Here is a 17,594-nt window from a genome sequence, read left to right as displayed (position 1 = left end):
CTGTCACAGGAATGTCTTGCTTTCCTTCACTTTGTCTTCAGTAGTGTAATCTTAGGATTGATTCGCCAATGGGCTATAAATCCTAGGAGGTAGGCTCCACAGCTGGTTTTGTGCACTAATGGATGGATCCCCAATAATACCTGGCTCTTATATTTGGTACCCAAAAATATCTGTTGAACAAATGGGGTGCAAGAATATCTAATAATGTTGTTTTTGTAACACTTATTATGTGCCTGGCACTCTTTACTCCAGTCCTCTTAATCTCCACCACAGCCCTCTGAGAGAGGTGGTGCGATGAACCTCATTTTATAGACGAGGAAAATGAGGTTGAAAGAGCTTAAGTGACTTGATCAAGGTCACTTTTCATTAGTGCAAGGAGGTGGGATTCACATCCAGGTCCTTCTGACTCCAAAGCGGCAAAGGGTGAGGAGATGACCCTGGCCAGGGTAGGGGTGCACCCAAGCCCGCCAAGCATCCCTAGGGAGGAGTGGATAGCTTTCCCGGCTCAGCTCCAAACCGGTGGTGCAGCGCCCGCCCCCGGTCGCGGGCGCAGTCTGGCGGCCGCCTCCGGGCCACGTGGTGTGCGCGGCGGGCGCGTCCAAGGAGCCCGCAGCGGCTCCGGCTCAGAGCGCTCCGCGCGAGGAGAACGGGCGGGCGCCGGGGGCAGGCGGGGCGGGCGGCCAGGCGAGCGGAGGGGGCGCGGGGCCAGCCCGGCGGCCGGGGCGCTGCAGCCCGCGGCGTCGGGGCCGCGGCCTCGGCCCTCGGCGCGTCCCTCGCACCGGGGCTCTGCGCCCAGGGCGCACGGCGGGGAGGGACGCGGCACCGGCCTCCCGGCCGCCATGGAGCCGTCCCCCTCCGCTGACGCCGAGCTGCAGACCCCGCTCCTCGCCAACTCTTCGGACGCCTTCCCCAGCGCCTTCCCCAGCGCCGGCGGCAATGCGTCGGGACCGCCGGGCGCCCGGAGCGCCTCGTCCCTCGCGCTGGCTATCGCCATCACCGCGCTCTACTCGGCCGTGTGCGCCGTGGGGCTGCTGGGCAACGTGCTGGTCATGTTCGGCATCGTCCGGTGAGTCCGCTGCGGTCTGGCGCCCCGGGGGTGACGGTGGGGGCCGGGGACCGGCCCCCCGACCTCGGACCCGGGGCTCCCCGGGTCCCCCCTGCACTTCCTGCAGGGGGAGCCTGGGGCGCAGCTAGGAGACCGCTTCCATTGAGAGATGGACGTTGGAGTGTGTGTGTGTGTGTGTGTGTGTGTGTGCGCGCGCGCGCACGCGTGCGTGTGACTAAATAACATTCGATCATTTTTGAGCATCCCCCTGCTTGTGCATTAGGCTATGTGGATAGTTTGGCGACAGTTAGTGGTCTGTCAGTTTATGAGTAGGTGATTCTGTGTTCCTGACAGTACAATTGGATTCAATGTTTGGACCTCTAAAAACCCCGCGGGGGTGGGCTTCTGGGGAGACAGTTGTCTGTGCAGGTGGGGGGACAGGGGAGTGCTTGTGTATCTGCACCATGCAGTGGGCGCACTTACCAAATCCCATGTGATGACCTCTCTTGGGGTTCCTGCGTTGGTGTATGCTTGTCCCACACTGTCAGTTGGTATGAGACTGTGACTGTGTGACTGTTGTTTCTTGTCAAATCCTTGAAACCCAAGGGGGAGGAGAGCATCCGGAGTGGCTTCAGACCTTTGCGTTTGTGCCCCTGTGTATGTGTTTGCAGATGGAGAGGCTGTGGCTCCTGGGTGCAGTGGGCAGCAGCTGCGGGCCAGCCAGGCAGTAATAGGCTTCCCTCCTCAGCTGGCCATCTGGTCTCCAGGTCTGGCTGCCATTCAGTGAAGCCTCAGCTCCTCACAAATGCCCTGTCTCACTCTCTCCTCTCCTCTGACGGGCATTTCTTTCTGCTAGAGGCAGCGGTGGTTTATTTGGGCGGGAGTGGAGCTGTGCTTTCGCCTCCGGAAGACAAGTTCTCTTCTTGGTATCTATGTAGAGTGCTGGGACTTTCTCAGAGAATCTAAAACATCATCGGCTTGCCTGGAAGCAGCCTCCTGACCCAGTTATGCCAGCTCAGACACGGGCAAAGAAGGATAGAAAGGAACCTCCTATCCTTATAACAACAAAGATGCCCTTGTATTTACTGTTAGTTGGAAATGGGTCATCCATGCTGGTTGACTGACAGCACAGCCCTAAACCTCTCTGGGCTGTGGTGCCACCCAGCAGGGCAGAGGGCAGATTCTGGACTCAGAGGTTGGGAATGTGAACTGTGGTCTCAGCCCAGTCACTGATGCCCATCACAGAGGGCACCCCAGTCCCCCTGTCCCACACTGTCTGCCCCATCTGTCTCATTTTCCCTGTCTGAAGAATGGAGACCCGATCTCCTTGGTTGGGAGTCTGAATTCCAGAGTATGGGGTCTCTGCAGGGGAGGGCGGGGGGTGTTGGAGCTGCCGATGGGTGCGTGGGCGTTGAAGGAGCTTTGGCATTGATTATCTCTGGGGGAATCTTTGCTCAGCCAGGAAGAGTGGAGGGCACAGGAATCTCCTGTGCTTTCAGTGACTCATTACCAGCGACACTGGGAAAACTCCCCCAAGCCCAGCAGGACTGGTCTTTGCTGTGTGTTTTTGTTCGTGATTCTTCTCACGTTGTCTAAGCCTCACAGGCTTTAGAGTGGGGCCAACCTGAGTGTTAATCCCAGCTCTGCCGTGAACTGGCTCTGTGACTTAGGAAAATCACTTAGCCTCTTTGAGCCTCAGTTTCTTCATCTATAGAATGGGGTAATAATAGAACCTTCTTCACCAGGGTTTTTGTGAAGTGTCAGTGAGCAAACATATGAAATGCAGCTGGCCTGGTGCCTGGACCCAATACATGGAAGCTGTCTGTGTGAAGAAGAGAAGGAATTTTACAGATTCTTCAGAATCTAGTGCCTTTTAAAGAAGGAGGCACTTGTCCTAAGGTGGGCCTGAGGGTAGCTAAGATTCTGAGTTCCAGGTGCCTGGCACGCACGCTCTCTGGGGAGCTCTCGGTGCTGAAGTCTGGGAAGAGCCCTGTCAATGTGCTCAGTGCCATTCCCAGCCTCTTCTCCAGGGGCTCCGGATGTTGGGCTGATGAGCACAGCTTCCCCCTACCCATGAGTCAGGGGAAGGTCTCTCACTTCTGAGGGTCCCCTCAAGGCATATACTCTGGGCTCAGCCTGCTAGGGCTGCTCCCAAGCAGCCTTCCCCAAATCCCATCATCAAATGCATCCTGCAAGCCACAAAGAAGACCCCCATCATGTTGCTAAGACGTTTCCTGGGCCAGTCATCTATGTGATCACTATCTCTGGGTCTGAATGATTTAATCCTCACCTACAAGCCTGTGACATAGGCATCAGAATCCTCAATATGATCACCTCCATTTTACAGACGTGGAATCTGTAGTTCAGAGAGAGGCAGGATGCCTCGTTCTCCTAAGTTCCCACGGCTAGCTCCAGACCTGGAGCTAAAACCCTGGTCTTGTGACTCCAAGTCTAGAACTTTTTCCAGAGTTGCCTCGGGTAGAGGATAGTCAAAGAATTTAACAGAAGGAGGGGGCAGAATTCCCTCCTCTTGTCCTAGAATCACCAGAGAACATGGAGATAAAAAGACTGTGATCCTACACATTATTTGGCCAGTGTATTTTACGGTGCTGTCCTTGGGGGGAGGGGTGATGATGGGGCTGGCACTTAATTCTCCCCCACCGATGGAGAGGCGCAGGGTGGGGCAGCTGCCTGGGGCTCTGCTTCTGCTGGCAAAGCCCTGAGAGCAATGGAGAGAAGGGAGCCCAGGCTGAAGAGAGGCCCCTGATCTGTCTGGTTTCCTGGCACCCCATGCAGGCCTTGGCACAACCAAGTGAGTTAGTTGATGGGTTGAATGAATGAATGGTCGAAGGAATGGATTCTGCCTGCCGGTTCTGAACTCGGCAGTGGAGGGCAGGGGTGGGTTTCCGAGGGAAGATCCAGATAAACCCTTGTGGTGGGAAAATGGGTTGGTACAGTGGCAGAGGTGGGGCTCTGAAGCCGGACGTACCTAAGATCAAATCCCAAGTTCAAAGCCACTTACCTGCTGTGTATTTGGGCTACGGACTTTACCTCTCTGGAGCTCATTTCTTCTGCTGTAAAGTGGGAATAACAGCAATGTGTCCGGGGCTGTGGTGAGGATTAACATGTTGTAGCTGAGCCATTTACTGCTTTTGAGAAAAGGGATTGTCTGTATGCGAAGGAATGAAAAGAATTAACTCATTCAAGAAAATTCTGTGGTACACTGTGCTAGATGCTGAGATACAATGGTGAGGAAAGTACACCATCCCTGCCCTCACGGTGGGAGAAATGACAGTCATCTGCTAGCCATCTAACAGCCTTGTGTTTGTAGCAGGCAATGAAACAGTAGGTGGGGGCTTTGGGAGCCCCTGATGTGTGTCTCCGAGGAGCTGAAGTAGTAAGCTCCTCTGAGGAGGGAGTAATAAGTAAGAAACAGAGAGGGGCTCCTGGGTGGCTCAGACGACTGAGCGTCCGACTTTAGCTCAGGTCATGGTCTCACAGTTCATGAGTTGGAACCCTGAGGTGGGCTCTCTGCTGTCAGCCTGTCAGCACAGAGCCTGCTTCGGATCCTCTGTCCCCCTTTCTCTCTGCCCCTCCCCTACTTGCACGCTCTGCTCATGCTCTCTCTCTCTCTCAAAAAATAACTAAAACATTAAAAAAAAAAAAAAAGAGGGGCGCCTGGGTGGCGCAGTCGGCTAAGTGTCCGACTTCAGCTCAGGTCATGATCTCATGGTTCGTGGGTTTGAGCCCCACGTCAGGCTCTGTGCTGGCAGCTCAGAACCTGGAGCCTGTTTTGGATTCTGTGTCTCCCTCTCTCTCTGACCCTCCCCTGTTCACGCTGTCTCTCTCTCAGAAATAAATAAAAACATTAAAAAAAAAAAAAAGAAAGAAAGAAATAGAGGAGCCCCTGACGAGAAGCTGGACTTGGATGAGGGGCTGAGAAAAAAGACTCAGAATCCCACATCACGAAGCACCCTCCAGCCCCACCTCCCCTACACTCTGGCCTCTCCTTACATCACGCACTCCCTGTTGGAGAAGCCCACTCATCCTTCCACACGCACGAGAGGGGCATCTGGGAATTGGGCTCTTAGCAAACGGCCTGTGCTTCCTGAGGCTTCTGTGAAATACGAGCAGGATTTGGGGGGACATCAGGTCCCCAGGCAGAGCGTCGCCCCTTAGTCCTGTAGTGTGAGTTCAGCCAGTATGGTGGCCCTGTAGGCCCTCAGAGCAGTCACCCAGCAACCCCTCTTTCTAGGTGGTCAGAGCCCTGAGCAGGGCTGGGATCCAGGAGTTCCCACCAGTGGCTCACTGGGGAGGGCCGAATGTGAGGGGCTTAGCAGCTCCCCATCTCTGACAGGTGACCCCATCGATCTGCCCTCTGCACGGCCCAGGACTTCCTGGTGCGCCTGCCCCAGAATCCAGGCAGGAGAATGGAGTCGATGCTTTTCCACGTGGCCTCCTGTCTGTTCCGCAGCCTGCCCTGTCTCCTTGCCCGTACCTCGCCCGGATCCTGGTTTCAGCGGGTTTGTACCCTGCTGTGTCCCTGACCTCCCATATCTCCCCCACCCTGCCCCTTGCATGTAACCAGCCCAGCCTGCCTCTTCGTGACTGTTTCGGGCCCTGTGCTTCTCTGCCACTTGGTCTTGCCCTCGGCCCCTGCCTCTTCTGACGACTCCTGTATCAAGTGCGGGCTCTGCCACCTACTAAGGTCTTTAGTGAATTGGATTGCCATTCTGCTCCTTGGTTTCTTCTTTTACAAGATGTGGATCATAGTATCTGACTCATAAACACCTTTTTCCTAAAGATGACAAGGTCATGTTGGTAAAGCATCATGTCTTCCCCCCCATCCTAACTGCAGCGCAGAGCAGGGAAAGGAGGCTGGGCCAGGCATAATGGACTGGGGTGGGGCTGTGACAGGTGAATGGCTTCTGGCTGTCCCCTCTTTCTACTATTGAGGTGCCAGGGGCTGCTGGGATAGGTGCTGAAGTGTCATCTTTGCAGGATTGGGAGCTCTGAGTCCCCATCTTGTTTTTGGAGGCCCTTGCTTTCTTGTCTCCCTCCCCTGTCTTGCCTGGATTGGGGTCCGTGACCCCAGGGCTCCTAGGCCAGGGGAGTTGGTGCGAGGAGATGCAGTGCAGTGGTAGAGGTCACAGCTGCAGATCAGGTGATGCCAGGTCTCCATCCCAGCCTGACCATGTCCTGGTGGTGTGGCTTTCGGCAAACAGCTTGCCCTCCCTGAGCCTCAGTTCTGCATTTTGAAGCTGGGGCAATCAGGGTAGGTTTTGGGGAGGATTAGATGAGTTCGTGCATGTAAAGGCCGCAGCACAGCACCTGGCACACAGTAGGCCCTCAGCGTGTGCCGGGTGCTATGATTAACCAGCACCCCTGCAGCTGCTCCAGGCGGGCAGAGCGTGGCTGTGGTGCCTGATTACTTATGTTTTCCATCCTGGGCCCTTTCCTGCTTCCTGAATTGTCAGCTCATTTACTCTTACAGCAAGCATTGGCTGATGCTGACCCCTGCCAGGCCTATCCAGCCTTATCTCCCATGGCCCAGACCCTCAGCTTAAGCTTCAGCCTGGCCTCTGGCTTCTAACACAGCACCCTCACCCCTTAGTTATAGCTCCAGGGATAATCACATCTTCCTGGAGCTGTGGGGAGTCCAGGGCAAGCCCCTGACTCAGCCAGAGGAGGTACTGAGGGTGCTGAGTGGTGCTGAGTCGTGAAGGAACAGCGGCAGTTGGCTACTTGGAGAGGTGAGGGCAGAGCATTCCAGGCAGAGGGAATAGCATGAGCAAAGAGAGGTTTGCAGGATGACGGCGAGCTGCAGAGGGCAGGGAAGCTCACCCTGGTTGAGCTGAGTATCAGGAGCTAGTGGGGTCTGTGAAGGCGGAGAGGCTGCCGGGACCAAAGCAAGATACGTCCTGCAGGTAGATGTCGTCCTCAGCACGGCTGAGCCCCGGAACCAGTGATGAATCCACCCTCTCTGGTCTCTGCCTTCCACGATTCCCAGTGTTGTAGGAATGTTCAAGGAACTCCCTGGACCAGCCCCAAGTAATTGGAGGGAGTCGCTCTGGTAGGGACCATCTGAGGAGAGGCCTGGAGACAGGCCGGCGTTAGGGGCCGGAGACTGCAGGTTCGGACAGTGGGAGCTGAGGCTGTATGGGTGCTCAGGTTCATGGGAAGGGGACCATAGTGGGAAATGTGGGAGCTTTGAGTCACAGGTCACGGGGAAGAGGACTTCAGGGTGATCTGTGCAGAATGGTGTTCAAGAGGACGGACTGGGTGTGGAGGGGCATGGGTCAGGATGGAGGCCAAGGGCCTCTGTGCAGGGAAACCCCAGAGGCTGGCCCAGGGCGACGGGACAGAGCTGTGGGGCCTTGGATGGGTCACCTAAACCCTGGCGTCAGTTGTCCCCTTTCTAAAATGGAGTGCTGTCAGACCGTCAAGAAGGCAGGAGGCTGGGCCAGGCGAGTCCTAGAGAGGCCATGGGGAAGGCAAGCGACCGCCCCGGCTGGTGTTGCCACTGCTCCTCCCAGCCTGGCCCCCGGCTGCCCCTTCCCCAGCTCTGGGGTCTGTTCCCTGGGCAGCGTGTGACTCACAGACACACTGGGGTGGGCTCAGAGTCACCAAGGGCACCACGAAGCCTCTCCCGAGCCCTGCTGTGTGCCAGAGGTTTCTCCACACTGCATGCCAGCCCTGCGGTGGGGGCTGTAGAGTCTCACTCACAGATGAGGACCGGGAGCTTCAGAGGCAGCAGGTGCCTCTCACAGCCCGAGAGGCGCAGACCCAGGCCTTTCTGACTCCAATCCCACTCCGTGTCCACTCTGCCACCATTGTCCAGGAGACAGACACATGGAGCGAGAGCTGGTGACGTCTAGTTAGAGAAAGGGAGGAACCGGCAGATCGCTGCCTGCAAATCTCCGAGGCCTCTGCGTGGGCTGACAGCGGTTGACATCAGAGTGCCGTTTACTAAGCGAGTGAGCATAGCAGTATATGCACAACCTCTCTCAGTTTTCTCATCTGTGAAACGGGAGTAAGCATTAGACCTTCATAGGGCAGTTTTGAGAAGTTTATGAGGCATGGTGTGGAGGACTTCAGTATACAAGCAGGCATTTGGCAAGTTTTCAGTAAACATTTTCCATCATGTCTGTTTCAAAGGCTTGCTTCTCATTAATTCCACCAGCATTTATTGAGCCCCCGAGGAACCAGAATTATTAGGTAGATCTTATAGGGAAGTTTTATTAGCTCAATATTAGAAATTATCTTTTGCTGTAAGGGCAACACAGTAGTTATTTCAGAAAACATGGGGAAGTTTAAGTAGAGACGTCATTACCCCTAATCTCACTACAAAGAGAAAAGCTTTGTTATTTTGGTCTATTTCCTTCCCATTTCTCCCTCTTCCTCTCTGTCCCTCTCTCTGCCTCTGTGTGTGTGTGTTTTAATGACATCAGGATCACAGTATTGGAATAGAGATCATGTTATATACAGTATTTCATAAGCTGCCTTTTCACTTGACATTATATCATGAGCATGTTGTCAAGTTATCAAACATTCTTTGAAAACATGATTTTTTGATGGCTGCATTGTATGAATGCGTTCTATTGGGGGGGGAGTTTCTGTTATTTCCAATATTATTCCAATCTAAACAATGCATCTGTGAACATTCTCGAACACTTATATTTGTGCACACCTCTTATTATTTCTACAAGGAATTTTATAACAGTCAAAACTCTTCAAGAAGGTATGGGCTGCTGTGTAATGTAGGGAGCTTCCCATCTCTGAAGGAATGCAAGAGGGTGCTGGAAAACCACTGGGCAGAGGCATGGCACTGGGGATTTGGGTGGAGAAGAGATAAACGTAACTTTAGGCTCCTCTTCCCACAGTTGAGATTTAGAGCTGCTGTGATCTCAGATTCTCCTTCTCCCCTTCCTGGCAGATGATGCCTGGGAGCTGTGCAAGGGCAAGGCGTGATTTCATTACCCTCAGAGTCCTGGGACCTTTAAATCCAATTGGCTACCCAGAACATCATAACATGCACAGGAAGAGGGATAATCGTGGGCTTGAGCAGAAAGCCTGGCTTAAATTAGCAATTTACCATCACACAGGCTGCAGCAGCCCTATTACCAGCTGGGGGATACGGGGTGGGATGGGGCGTCTGGGTTGGGTTCTATTGATTTATAGCTCCCAGTGCAGCTGCAGAAATCAACAGCTTTGTCTCTGGCCAAGGTGGGTGTGCACAGAAAGAATCTTGTCTTCTGAAGCTTTCTGAGTCTTGATAAATTGAAAGAACTCAAACTTCAAAGTCCTGTGAGGTCAAAAAGCCCTGTCCAATAAATACAACGCAGGGAGGGGTGGAGATGCCCCCCGCCTTCTCCCCTGCAGAGGTAACCTTTTTACCAAGGCTTAGAGCTTTGAATCATGGATGATGATTCTCTTCACTGAACATTTATTTTGTGCCAGGCAATCTGCTTAGAGACATACATACATTATCCCATTTCATCCCCCAGACCCATATGAGGTGAGTTTGCTGGCCCCATTTATAGATGAAGAAACTTGAGGCACAGAGAAATTCTATAACCTGCTCAAAGTGCTGGAGTCAGATTGAACTTAAGTCATTCTGATGTCAGAGCCCACACTCTTAACCATTGCCCTATCTCCTGACGCCTATGTGTCAAGTTCAGCCCCTCTGATTTAAAAATGAGGGAACCAGGGTGCCTGAGTGGCTCAGTCAGTTAAGCCACTGACTCTTGATTTTGGCTCAGGTCATGATTTCATGATTGGTGAGATCGAGCCCTGCACTGGGCTCTGTGCTATCAGTGCTGAGCCTACTTGGGGTTCTCTTTCCCCCTTTCTCTATCCCTCCTCCACTCATGCTTGCTCTCTCTCTCTCTCTCTCAAAATAAACATTTAAGAAAAATTTAAAAATAAAAAGGAGGGAACCGAGGCTTGAGAGGTTCAGTGTCTCTTGAGTTAGTGGTCAAGGCAGGACCAGAACTTGACTTTCCTAACCGCTTGTCCCTTCTTGTATCTCTTTCCACACTTGGGGTTACCTGGGCTAAGGGAGAGCCAAAGGATATCTAGAAATAGCTGGACCCAGGAGCAAGGGGAGTGGGTTCCCATTCAGGGCAGCCTGGCCTGGGGGCCACTGACATCTCACAGGCCCGAAGAAGTCCAGGATTCCTGGGGCCGAGCCAGCAGCTGGCAAGGTGGCCGCATCCTTCAGGTGCAGAGACTGAGGTTCAAACCCAGGTCTGCTTCCTGCTGGCCGTCTACTCTTGGGCTCACCTCACTGAGCCTGTTTTCTCATCTGTGAAATGGGGATGATGGAAAATCACATGCCTCACAGGGTTGTGGCAGACGTACATTCAGCAGCCCCTCCTCATACCGGGCACGGTTCTATGGGCTGGGCATGTAGCAGTGATCAAGACAAAATCCCTGCCCTCATGAAGCTGACAGTCTAGTGGGGGAGAAGATAGACAACGCGTAAGTCGATGTAAGGCCAAGGCTATAGGCAATGAAGCCAAGTAAGACGGGCCTGGGGACGGAGCTGCAGTTGTGTCTGGTGAGGCTGGGGCAGAGGAGACAACTAAGCAGAGGCCTGTCGCTGGGAGGAAGTGTTTTGGGGCAGAGGGAACAGTGAAGGTGAAGGTTAAGGGAGATGATGTATGGCCCTGGCTCAGGGCCTGGCCCGGAACAGGAAGTTGTTGGTGATAATGATGTCTTCTGGCTGGTTTCCCAGCTCTTGGGAACCTGGGATGAGGATTAAGCCGAGGGAGAAAAACTGCCTCGCCCGGCCCAGATGCTCCTGCCGGACAGATGGAGATGATCTGTTTCCCTTGGTTACAAAAACTCATACTCCTGGAGTGCTGGGAAAGCCCCACATCTAGTGATTTTCCATTCCTCCCTGGGAGTGGCCAGGCAGGCGAGTGAAGCCCAGCACATGGCCGGAGGGCTGTGCTGCTGGGAGGGGCAAGTAGTCCTAAGACACGCCCCTCACCTGCTCAGGCCTCGTCATCCCAGATAAGAGAGGGTTCAGTGGCAAAGCAAAGCACGGCATATTGACTCCACAGGGCTTCACACCAGAAATAGCACTGCTGACCTTTCTCAGGTGCTGACAAGGTGGCCACCTTTGTGCTGAGTGCCTCCTGGATATTACCTCCTTTAATCCTCCTGACTCTATGAGGTTGGTACCATGTTTCTCTCCATTTGACAGATGAGGGCACTGAGGCTCAGAGATGACACTTCACTTGCCCAGGGGCCACAGTTGGCCGATGGCAATCAGCTTTTGAACTGGGGCCCTCTTGACTCCCAGAGCCTGCGTGCACCAAGAGACCATAAAGCAATGGCTGAGAAGAAGGTTGAATTCATGACACCCTCTGATTCCAGCTGTGGAAAACGACTTGTATGCCGCTGGGGTTTAGGAGAGGCCGTGGAGCAGGGTAGACTGAGTTGTAAAGTTATTAAAATGATAAATTGTTGATAAATAAAACACGGGTGAAATTCTGTGTGTCGTGCAGAGGGATATGTCATAAGCAGTGTACAGCATGGTCTAAGGTCTAGAGGTGGGAAACCTGGGCGTTTTGGAACATCTGATTTTGGATCCTGGTTCTGTCCACTCTGAACTCCTCAATAAGCACCTCTCCTCTGTGGGTCAGTTTCCTTCCGTGAACAAAGTGGGAATGTATAGGTACGTACTTCCCATGGTGCGTGTGAGTCAAAGGAGAGAACGGATGTGGAGTGCTCTGCACAGGGCCTGCCTTGCCCATTGTCCTCAAAGAGTGTCCCTTGGGGGCTGGGGACAGGTTAGGCAAACTGTATTATCCCTGTATCACCCACACAGTGGTCACTAAGGATGACAAACTTGTGCACGATATTTTTACATGAATTGTGGGACATTTATTTGGCGACAGAAGGACTCAGAATAATTCAAGGATCCGCCAAATACGACTCTGGCAAAAAACGAGCATGTGCTTTAGCAACAAAACAAGGCTTCATACAGGGGACCTTGTAAACTCTCCATCTCTCCAACAGTTTCATGGTGGTGGGTGTCATTTCCCTTTTCTGGTGAGGAAAGTGTGTGGCTGCCCGCATCAGCCTTAGCCTAGAGCATGGGCTTTCAGGAATGGATCAGACATGGTCCTATCAGAAAAAGGAACTGGTAAGATATATTTCAAGCAATTGGCTTATGCACTGTGGGGTCTGGCTGGGCAAGTCTGAAATTTGCCAGCTGGAAACTCTCTGGCAACAACTGATGCTGTAGTCAACACGCAGAGTTTCTTCTTCCCCTGGGAAGCCTCAGTTTTGCTCTTAAGGTTGACCCTCATTACCAAGGGTAACTTCCTTAAAGTCAGCTGATTGCGGATATTAACCACATCTACAGAATACCTTCACTGCAACACCTAAATTAGTGTTTGATTAAATAACTGGGTACTATAGCCCAGTCAAGGTGACGCATAAAACTAATCATCACAGAATCAGACCCTGGCTTGAGTCCTGGTATTACAACCTGTAGGCTGTGTGACCTTGGGCAAGTTTCTCTGCCTCTCTGAACCTCAGTCCCCTTGTCTGCCAAATGCAGTGCTAGTGCTCACCACAGTGAGGGTGAAATGAGACAATGTAAATCAAATGCCTTTGTCTGTGCCTGTCGCATAGAATGAGGGGAGACACACATGGTCATGAAACAGTATTTTCTAGTTGTAATGTGGTGTTTGCCTTCCCTTATACACTCGTTGCTCCTAGAGGTGGGAACTGTGTCCCTTTCATCTTCTGTTCTATTTCGTAGCTCAATCCCTGGTCCGAAGGAGGCATCTCTAAGTATCTACTAAGTATCTAGTTGACACTTTGTTAATGAGATTCTGTCTATGGAGTAGTTGGGATCTATAATAAAAATCCTCAAACTACAAGACAAGAGGGAAGATGTGTGGGAGCCTCAGGCCTCTCCTCTCTAGAGTAACACTTTGCTTCTCAGCTTAGTAAATCTCTCCCCCAGGCCAACAGACCCCCTCCTCTGTGTTCCCACAGTGTCCTATGTCCCCCATCCGCACATACTTTTCTACACACTTGATTGCGGATCTCTCTCTTTCTCTTCAGACGGGCAGGTGAGGGGCAGGGGGAGTAGCCTTTGTTCAGAGCTGGAGCCCCAGCCTAGGGTCTGACCCTCGGGCAGCATGTCAGTAGGGGTTTGTAGGAGGGACATGTCCTATTTCCAGAGACCCTTGGGCTGACATGCCACACTTGAGGGTTTGCTTTCTCGGGGCCTCTGGTGTGTCTGGCTGCCCCATTCCATGGTCCAGCCATTCAGAAGCCAGAAGTAGAGCTGAGGTGATGGAGAGGAGCTTCTCTTCCCTGGCTTCCGTGGGCATCCTGTGGTCTTAGACTGAAACAAACAAGGCGTCTGCTCCATTTATTGCTGAGCTTGACCTGACCTCCCTGCCCCCCAATTCATGTTCAACTCAGGGTCCTTTATTTCCATATTCCAGCCTTTAATCTTCTCCCGTGACATGCCTTGTTATAATTAACCACTTTCCTTCCTCAGGCTTTGCCAAAACTGAGACAGCTAATTAATTTCTGGCCACTTGCCACTCCTGTTAAATGGTGGTGCCCAACCCGGCTTGTTTTGTCAGTGGGAAGAGCAACCACCCTTTGTCTGCAAACACGGGCAGCCCCAACTGGACCCTGGCTGGCTGGCAGAGCTTTATTGAAGCTATTTACTCCCCCACGGTGGGCAGAGCCTTTGTGATCACTGCTGTGCCTGTGCCTTGGTTTTCTTGTTTATAAAACAAAGAGACTTAACTTGACAAACTGAGAAAGGAAGGTGGAATAGAGGTTAAGCTACTGGGTTCTGGAGTCAGAGGGAGTCGAACCCCGCCACGCCTAGCTGTGGGACTTGTGGTGGGTTTCTTCACCCCTCTGAGCCTCACCTGTGGGATGGGGAGAACGCTCACCTCCTGTGCAGATTCAGTGGGATAAGAACACACTTGTGGCACTTATTTAGCAGCACAACCAGTATATAGTAAGTGCTCGGTAAATACTCCTGATGGGCGGGGGGTTCAGCGGGGGAAGAACTTTTGTTGGGAGAACTGGGGAGCAGAGCAATTTTAACAGACATTGATTGCTTCTGTGTTTGAGGCCACGGCTGGCGAGATGATTAACCACTCTGTATTTATTTCTCAGGGGTGCTGTAACAAATGACCATAAACTGGGTGGCTTAAAACAACAGAAATATGTCCTTCACAGTTCAGGAGGCCAGAAGCATGAAGTCAAGGATGGCATGCTCCCTTCGAAGGCTCTCGGGAAGGACCCCTCCTTGCCTGGCTCTGGGGGGGTTGCTGGCGATCCCCGGCACCCCGTAGGCTTGTACCGGTAGCTCTCCAGTGGTTGCATGTTTTCACATGGCTTTGTTCCCTCTGTGTGTGTCTCTGTGTTTCCTCTTAGAGGGATACCAGTCACATTGGATTTAGGGCCCACTCTGATCTAGTATGACCTCATCTTAATTATATTTGCAAAGACCCTATTTCCAGATAAGTTCACATCTGAAGTTCCAGGTGCACGTGAATTTGTCGGGGGGGGGGGGGGCACCGATTCAACCCAGTATACTCCGCGAGTCTCGTTTTCCTCCCATGTGTAAGGATGATAATGGTAGCAATTGCGTAGGGTTGTTGGAGGAATTAAACGAGGTAATCTATGTAATGTCATGATAGAACTCAATAGAATATGTCCAGCCGTGTAAGCACTGAGTCAGTGTAGCTCTGTGATAGAGATGGTGAAAATGATGATGGGGAGGGGGACGGTTCCATCCATGGACGTCCCCTACACTGGCTAATCATTGGACACAGGGACCTAGAATGTGGGCACCTAGTAGGAGCCGACGCCCTCATCAGGAATGTTGAAGCCTTGGCCGGGAGCCCCCCTTTCCCTTTGGCCTCAGCCACCTAGAGCCTTCATCTGAGAGTTAGCTGCTAGGAGGACAGCTCAGTAGCGAAGAAAGAACTTGGCTTCTCAGGAGTTCGGAGAATGACATTCTGCGTAACCTCGTGCAACTGTCTTTTCCTCTCCTGGGCTCAGTTTCCCAATCTGTGAAGTGGGAGAGGAGATTAGAACTCAGTGTTACAGATCAGGGCCTCTTCCAGTGCTGAAGTTCCGGCACAGGGCTCTATGTCTCCCTAAAATGGTGACAGGTTACCAAAGGGCAGCACAAGAGTCAGGAGGAGCCCGGGTCCCCCAGGGCAGCTCAACAGGTATCATTCTGAGCCCTTTACCCTTGTCTGGACAAGAGAAACCACTATGATATGAGTATGCCAAGGAGTGTGCTGAGGACATCATAGGCAAGAACTCACTCGGTACCCACCACACCCTCATGAGGTAGGATCGTTGTACCCAGTTCGCAGAAGAGCAGACTGAGGCTCAGGAGAAGTTAGAACTTGCCCAGGGTTGTACAGTTAGTTAGAGACAGCTGAGGCTTAAGTCTAGGTGTGTGTAGTGCCAAAGGCCGTGCTTCTCTCTGGGCCACACCTTTGCTGCCTTAGTTTTCTAGGGCTGCCCTAACAAATTAACACGGGCTCAAAGCCACAGAAGTGTATTCTGTCGCAGTTCTAGAGGCCAGGAATTCACGAGGTGTCTGCAGGGCCGCGCTTTCTCCGAAGGCTCCTGGGGAGAGTCCTTGCTTGCCTCCTCCAGCTTCCGGTGGCTCCAGGCCTGCGCTGTGGCTGCATCACTCCAGCCTCTGCTTCTGTCTTCACCAGGCCTTCTCCTCTTCTCCCTCTGCATCTTTTACAAGGACACCTGTCATTGGCGTTAGGCACCCCCCACCCCCAAGAATCCAGCATGGTCTCATCTCACGATCCTTAATTATATCTGCAAGTAAAGTCGGTACATTCACAGGTCCTAAGGGTTGGGACATGGAATTGTATTCCTTGGGGCCACCATTCCACCCACTACAGTTATTAAAGGCTTGGTGGTGATGGTATCCCTGCTGAGCCCCTGGCCCACAGTGTAGGTGTGCAGGGGGCAGGGAATTTCTGGAGCAGTTCAGGAGAAGGAGATGAACAGAGTTGTGAGCCGAGGAGACCCACCGGGGGCATGTGTGATGGGGGCTGCAACCTAAGCTGATGTCCCACTGGCAGAGATGAGTGAGGTAGCATCTGGGCGGGGGCAGAATGCAGCCAGTTATGGGGCAGGGGCCTGGACACCTGTCCACAGAGGCCAGCCCTGCTGGCTGGGGCACATGTCCACATTAATGGATTTGAGGTCTAGATCCCACAGAAAATGGATTTGGCTCCACTTACTTGCTTGGAGAGATGGGAGGAGGCCAGGCCTGAGCACCATCTGTGTGCCTGCCAGGTGGCTTACCTTCATCGTCTTTGGCCCTCCATTAACGCATTTAAAAAGTATCCTATTTACTCAGATAATCATACTCAGGAACGTACCTGAGGGCTCCATGTATGGCCATGTGGTGCTGAGTACTCAGGTAACCAACCAGCCATGACAGCTCACATGGACTGAGCACTTACTTGTATTAACTCTGATCTCACCACAGCTGGATGAGGTGTGTGCTGTTAATACCTCCGATTTTCCAACACACAGAAGGGAGAAGGGTTAGTTTTAGATTCTGTGATTTTGTGAGCAGAACCAGAAAAAATAGTGCTGGGTGAGAAAAAGGCAGTCCTTACTTCCAATAAAGAGAGAGAGAACTTGCTGACCCTGTGAGTTGTCCCAGCCGTGGGCTGGATTGTGTCTGCAGGTGGTGAGTTCCCTGTCTCTGGGCACACTCAAGCAGAAACTTCAAGGCCATTTGTCTGGAGTGCCTTAGAAGGAACGCCCTCACTGTAAAGGTTCCTTCTAGCTCTGAAAATCTAGGAAATTTTTTTTTTTTTTTTTTTTTACCAAGGAGACGAACAGATATCTGAGTACACAAAGGTGTTTATCATAACATTATTTATAATAACAAAAAATCTTTCAATGGGGGATTTATTAAATTATTTCATGCAGGGGCTTCAGTGTTGAGACTAGATCCAGCCTGCGGTCTGTTTTACGTGGCTCTTCCTTGAGCTAAAAATAGTTTTTATACTTTGAAAGGGTTGTAAAAGAACAAAACAAGAATATGCAACAGAGATCTTAAGTGGCCTGAAAGCCTAAAATATTAGCCCTCGGGCCCTTTACAGAAAAGGTCTGTTGACCTCTGGGTTAGAATAACTGTCCGTCATCTAAAATTATATTAATTTGTACCTATGGATATAGAGAGATGGTCACAGCATACTTTTGAGAGAAAGGAACAGGTTACCTAACAGTATTAGAGCAAGATTCCATTTATATAAAACAGGGTATGAGTGTTTGCAAGTTATCTGTAACAATGGTCTGTAATATTAACAGTGGTTTTAAATTTTCTTTATTAAATGATTTCTATATTGAGCATTTTGTAGAGAGCAGGTATTGTTTTTGAGATCTCAAAAAGCATTTGGAACAAAGTTGATTCTAAATACTCCAGCAGACCATGCTACTTGGAAACAAATGAGTTTTGATCTAGGCCATTTTGTTCGATTTGTCCCTACGG

General features: G+C 51.9%; 1 protein-coding gene across 1 annotated transcript in view; it reads left to right on the top strand.

The window, feature by feature from the left end:
• Positions 1 to 839: 839 nt before the first annotated feature.
• OPRD1 (opioid receptor delta 1) overlaps positions 840 to 17,594 on the top strand; it is a 31,984-nt gene continuing 15,229 nt past the window's right edge. Inside the window, exon 1 of the mRNA XM_039233182.1 lies at positions 840 to 1,066. Coding sequence (XP_039089113.1) covers positions 840 to 1,066 — 227 coding nt within the window. The remainder of the gene's footprint in view (positions 1,067 to 17,594) is intronic.

This window comes from Hyaena hyaena, unplaced genomic scaffold, assembly GCF_003009895.1.
Source record: "Hyaena hyaena isolate Hyena2069 unplaced genomic scaffold, ASM300989v1 scaffold_3, whole genome shotgun sequence".
Lineage (NCBI taxonomy): Eukaryota > Metazoa > Chordata > Mammalia > Carnivora > Hyaenidae > Hyaena > Hyaena hyaena.
Note: the sequence above shows the minus strand (reverse complement) of the source record. Positions and strands in the feature narration are given on the sequence as shown.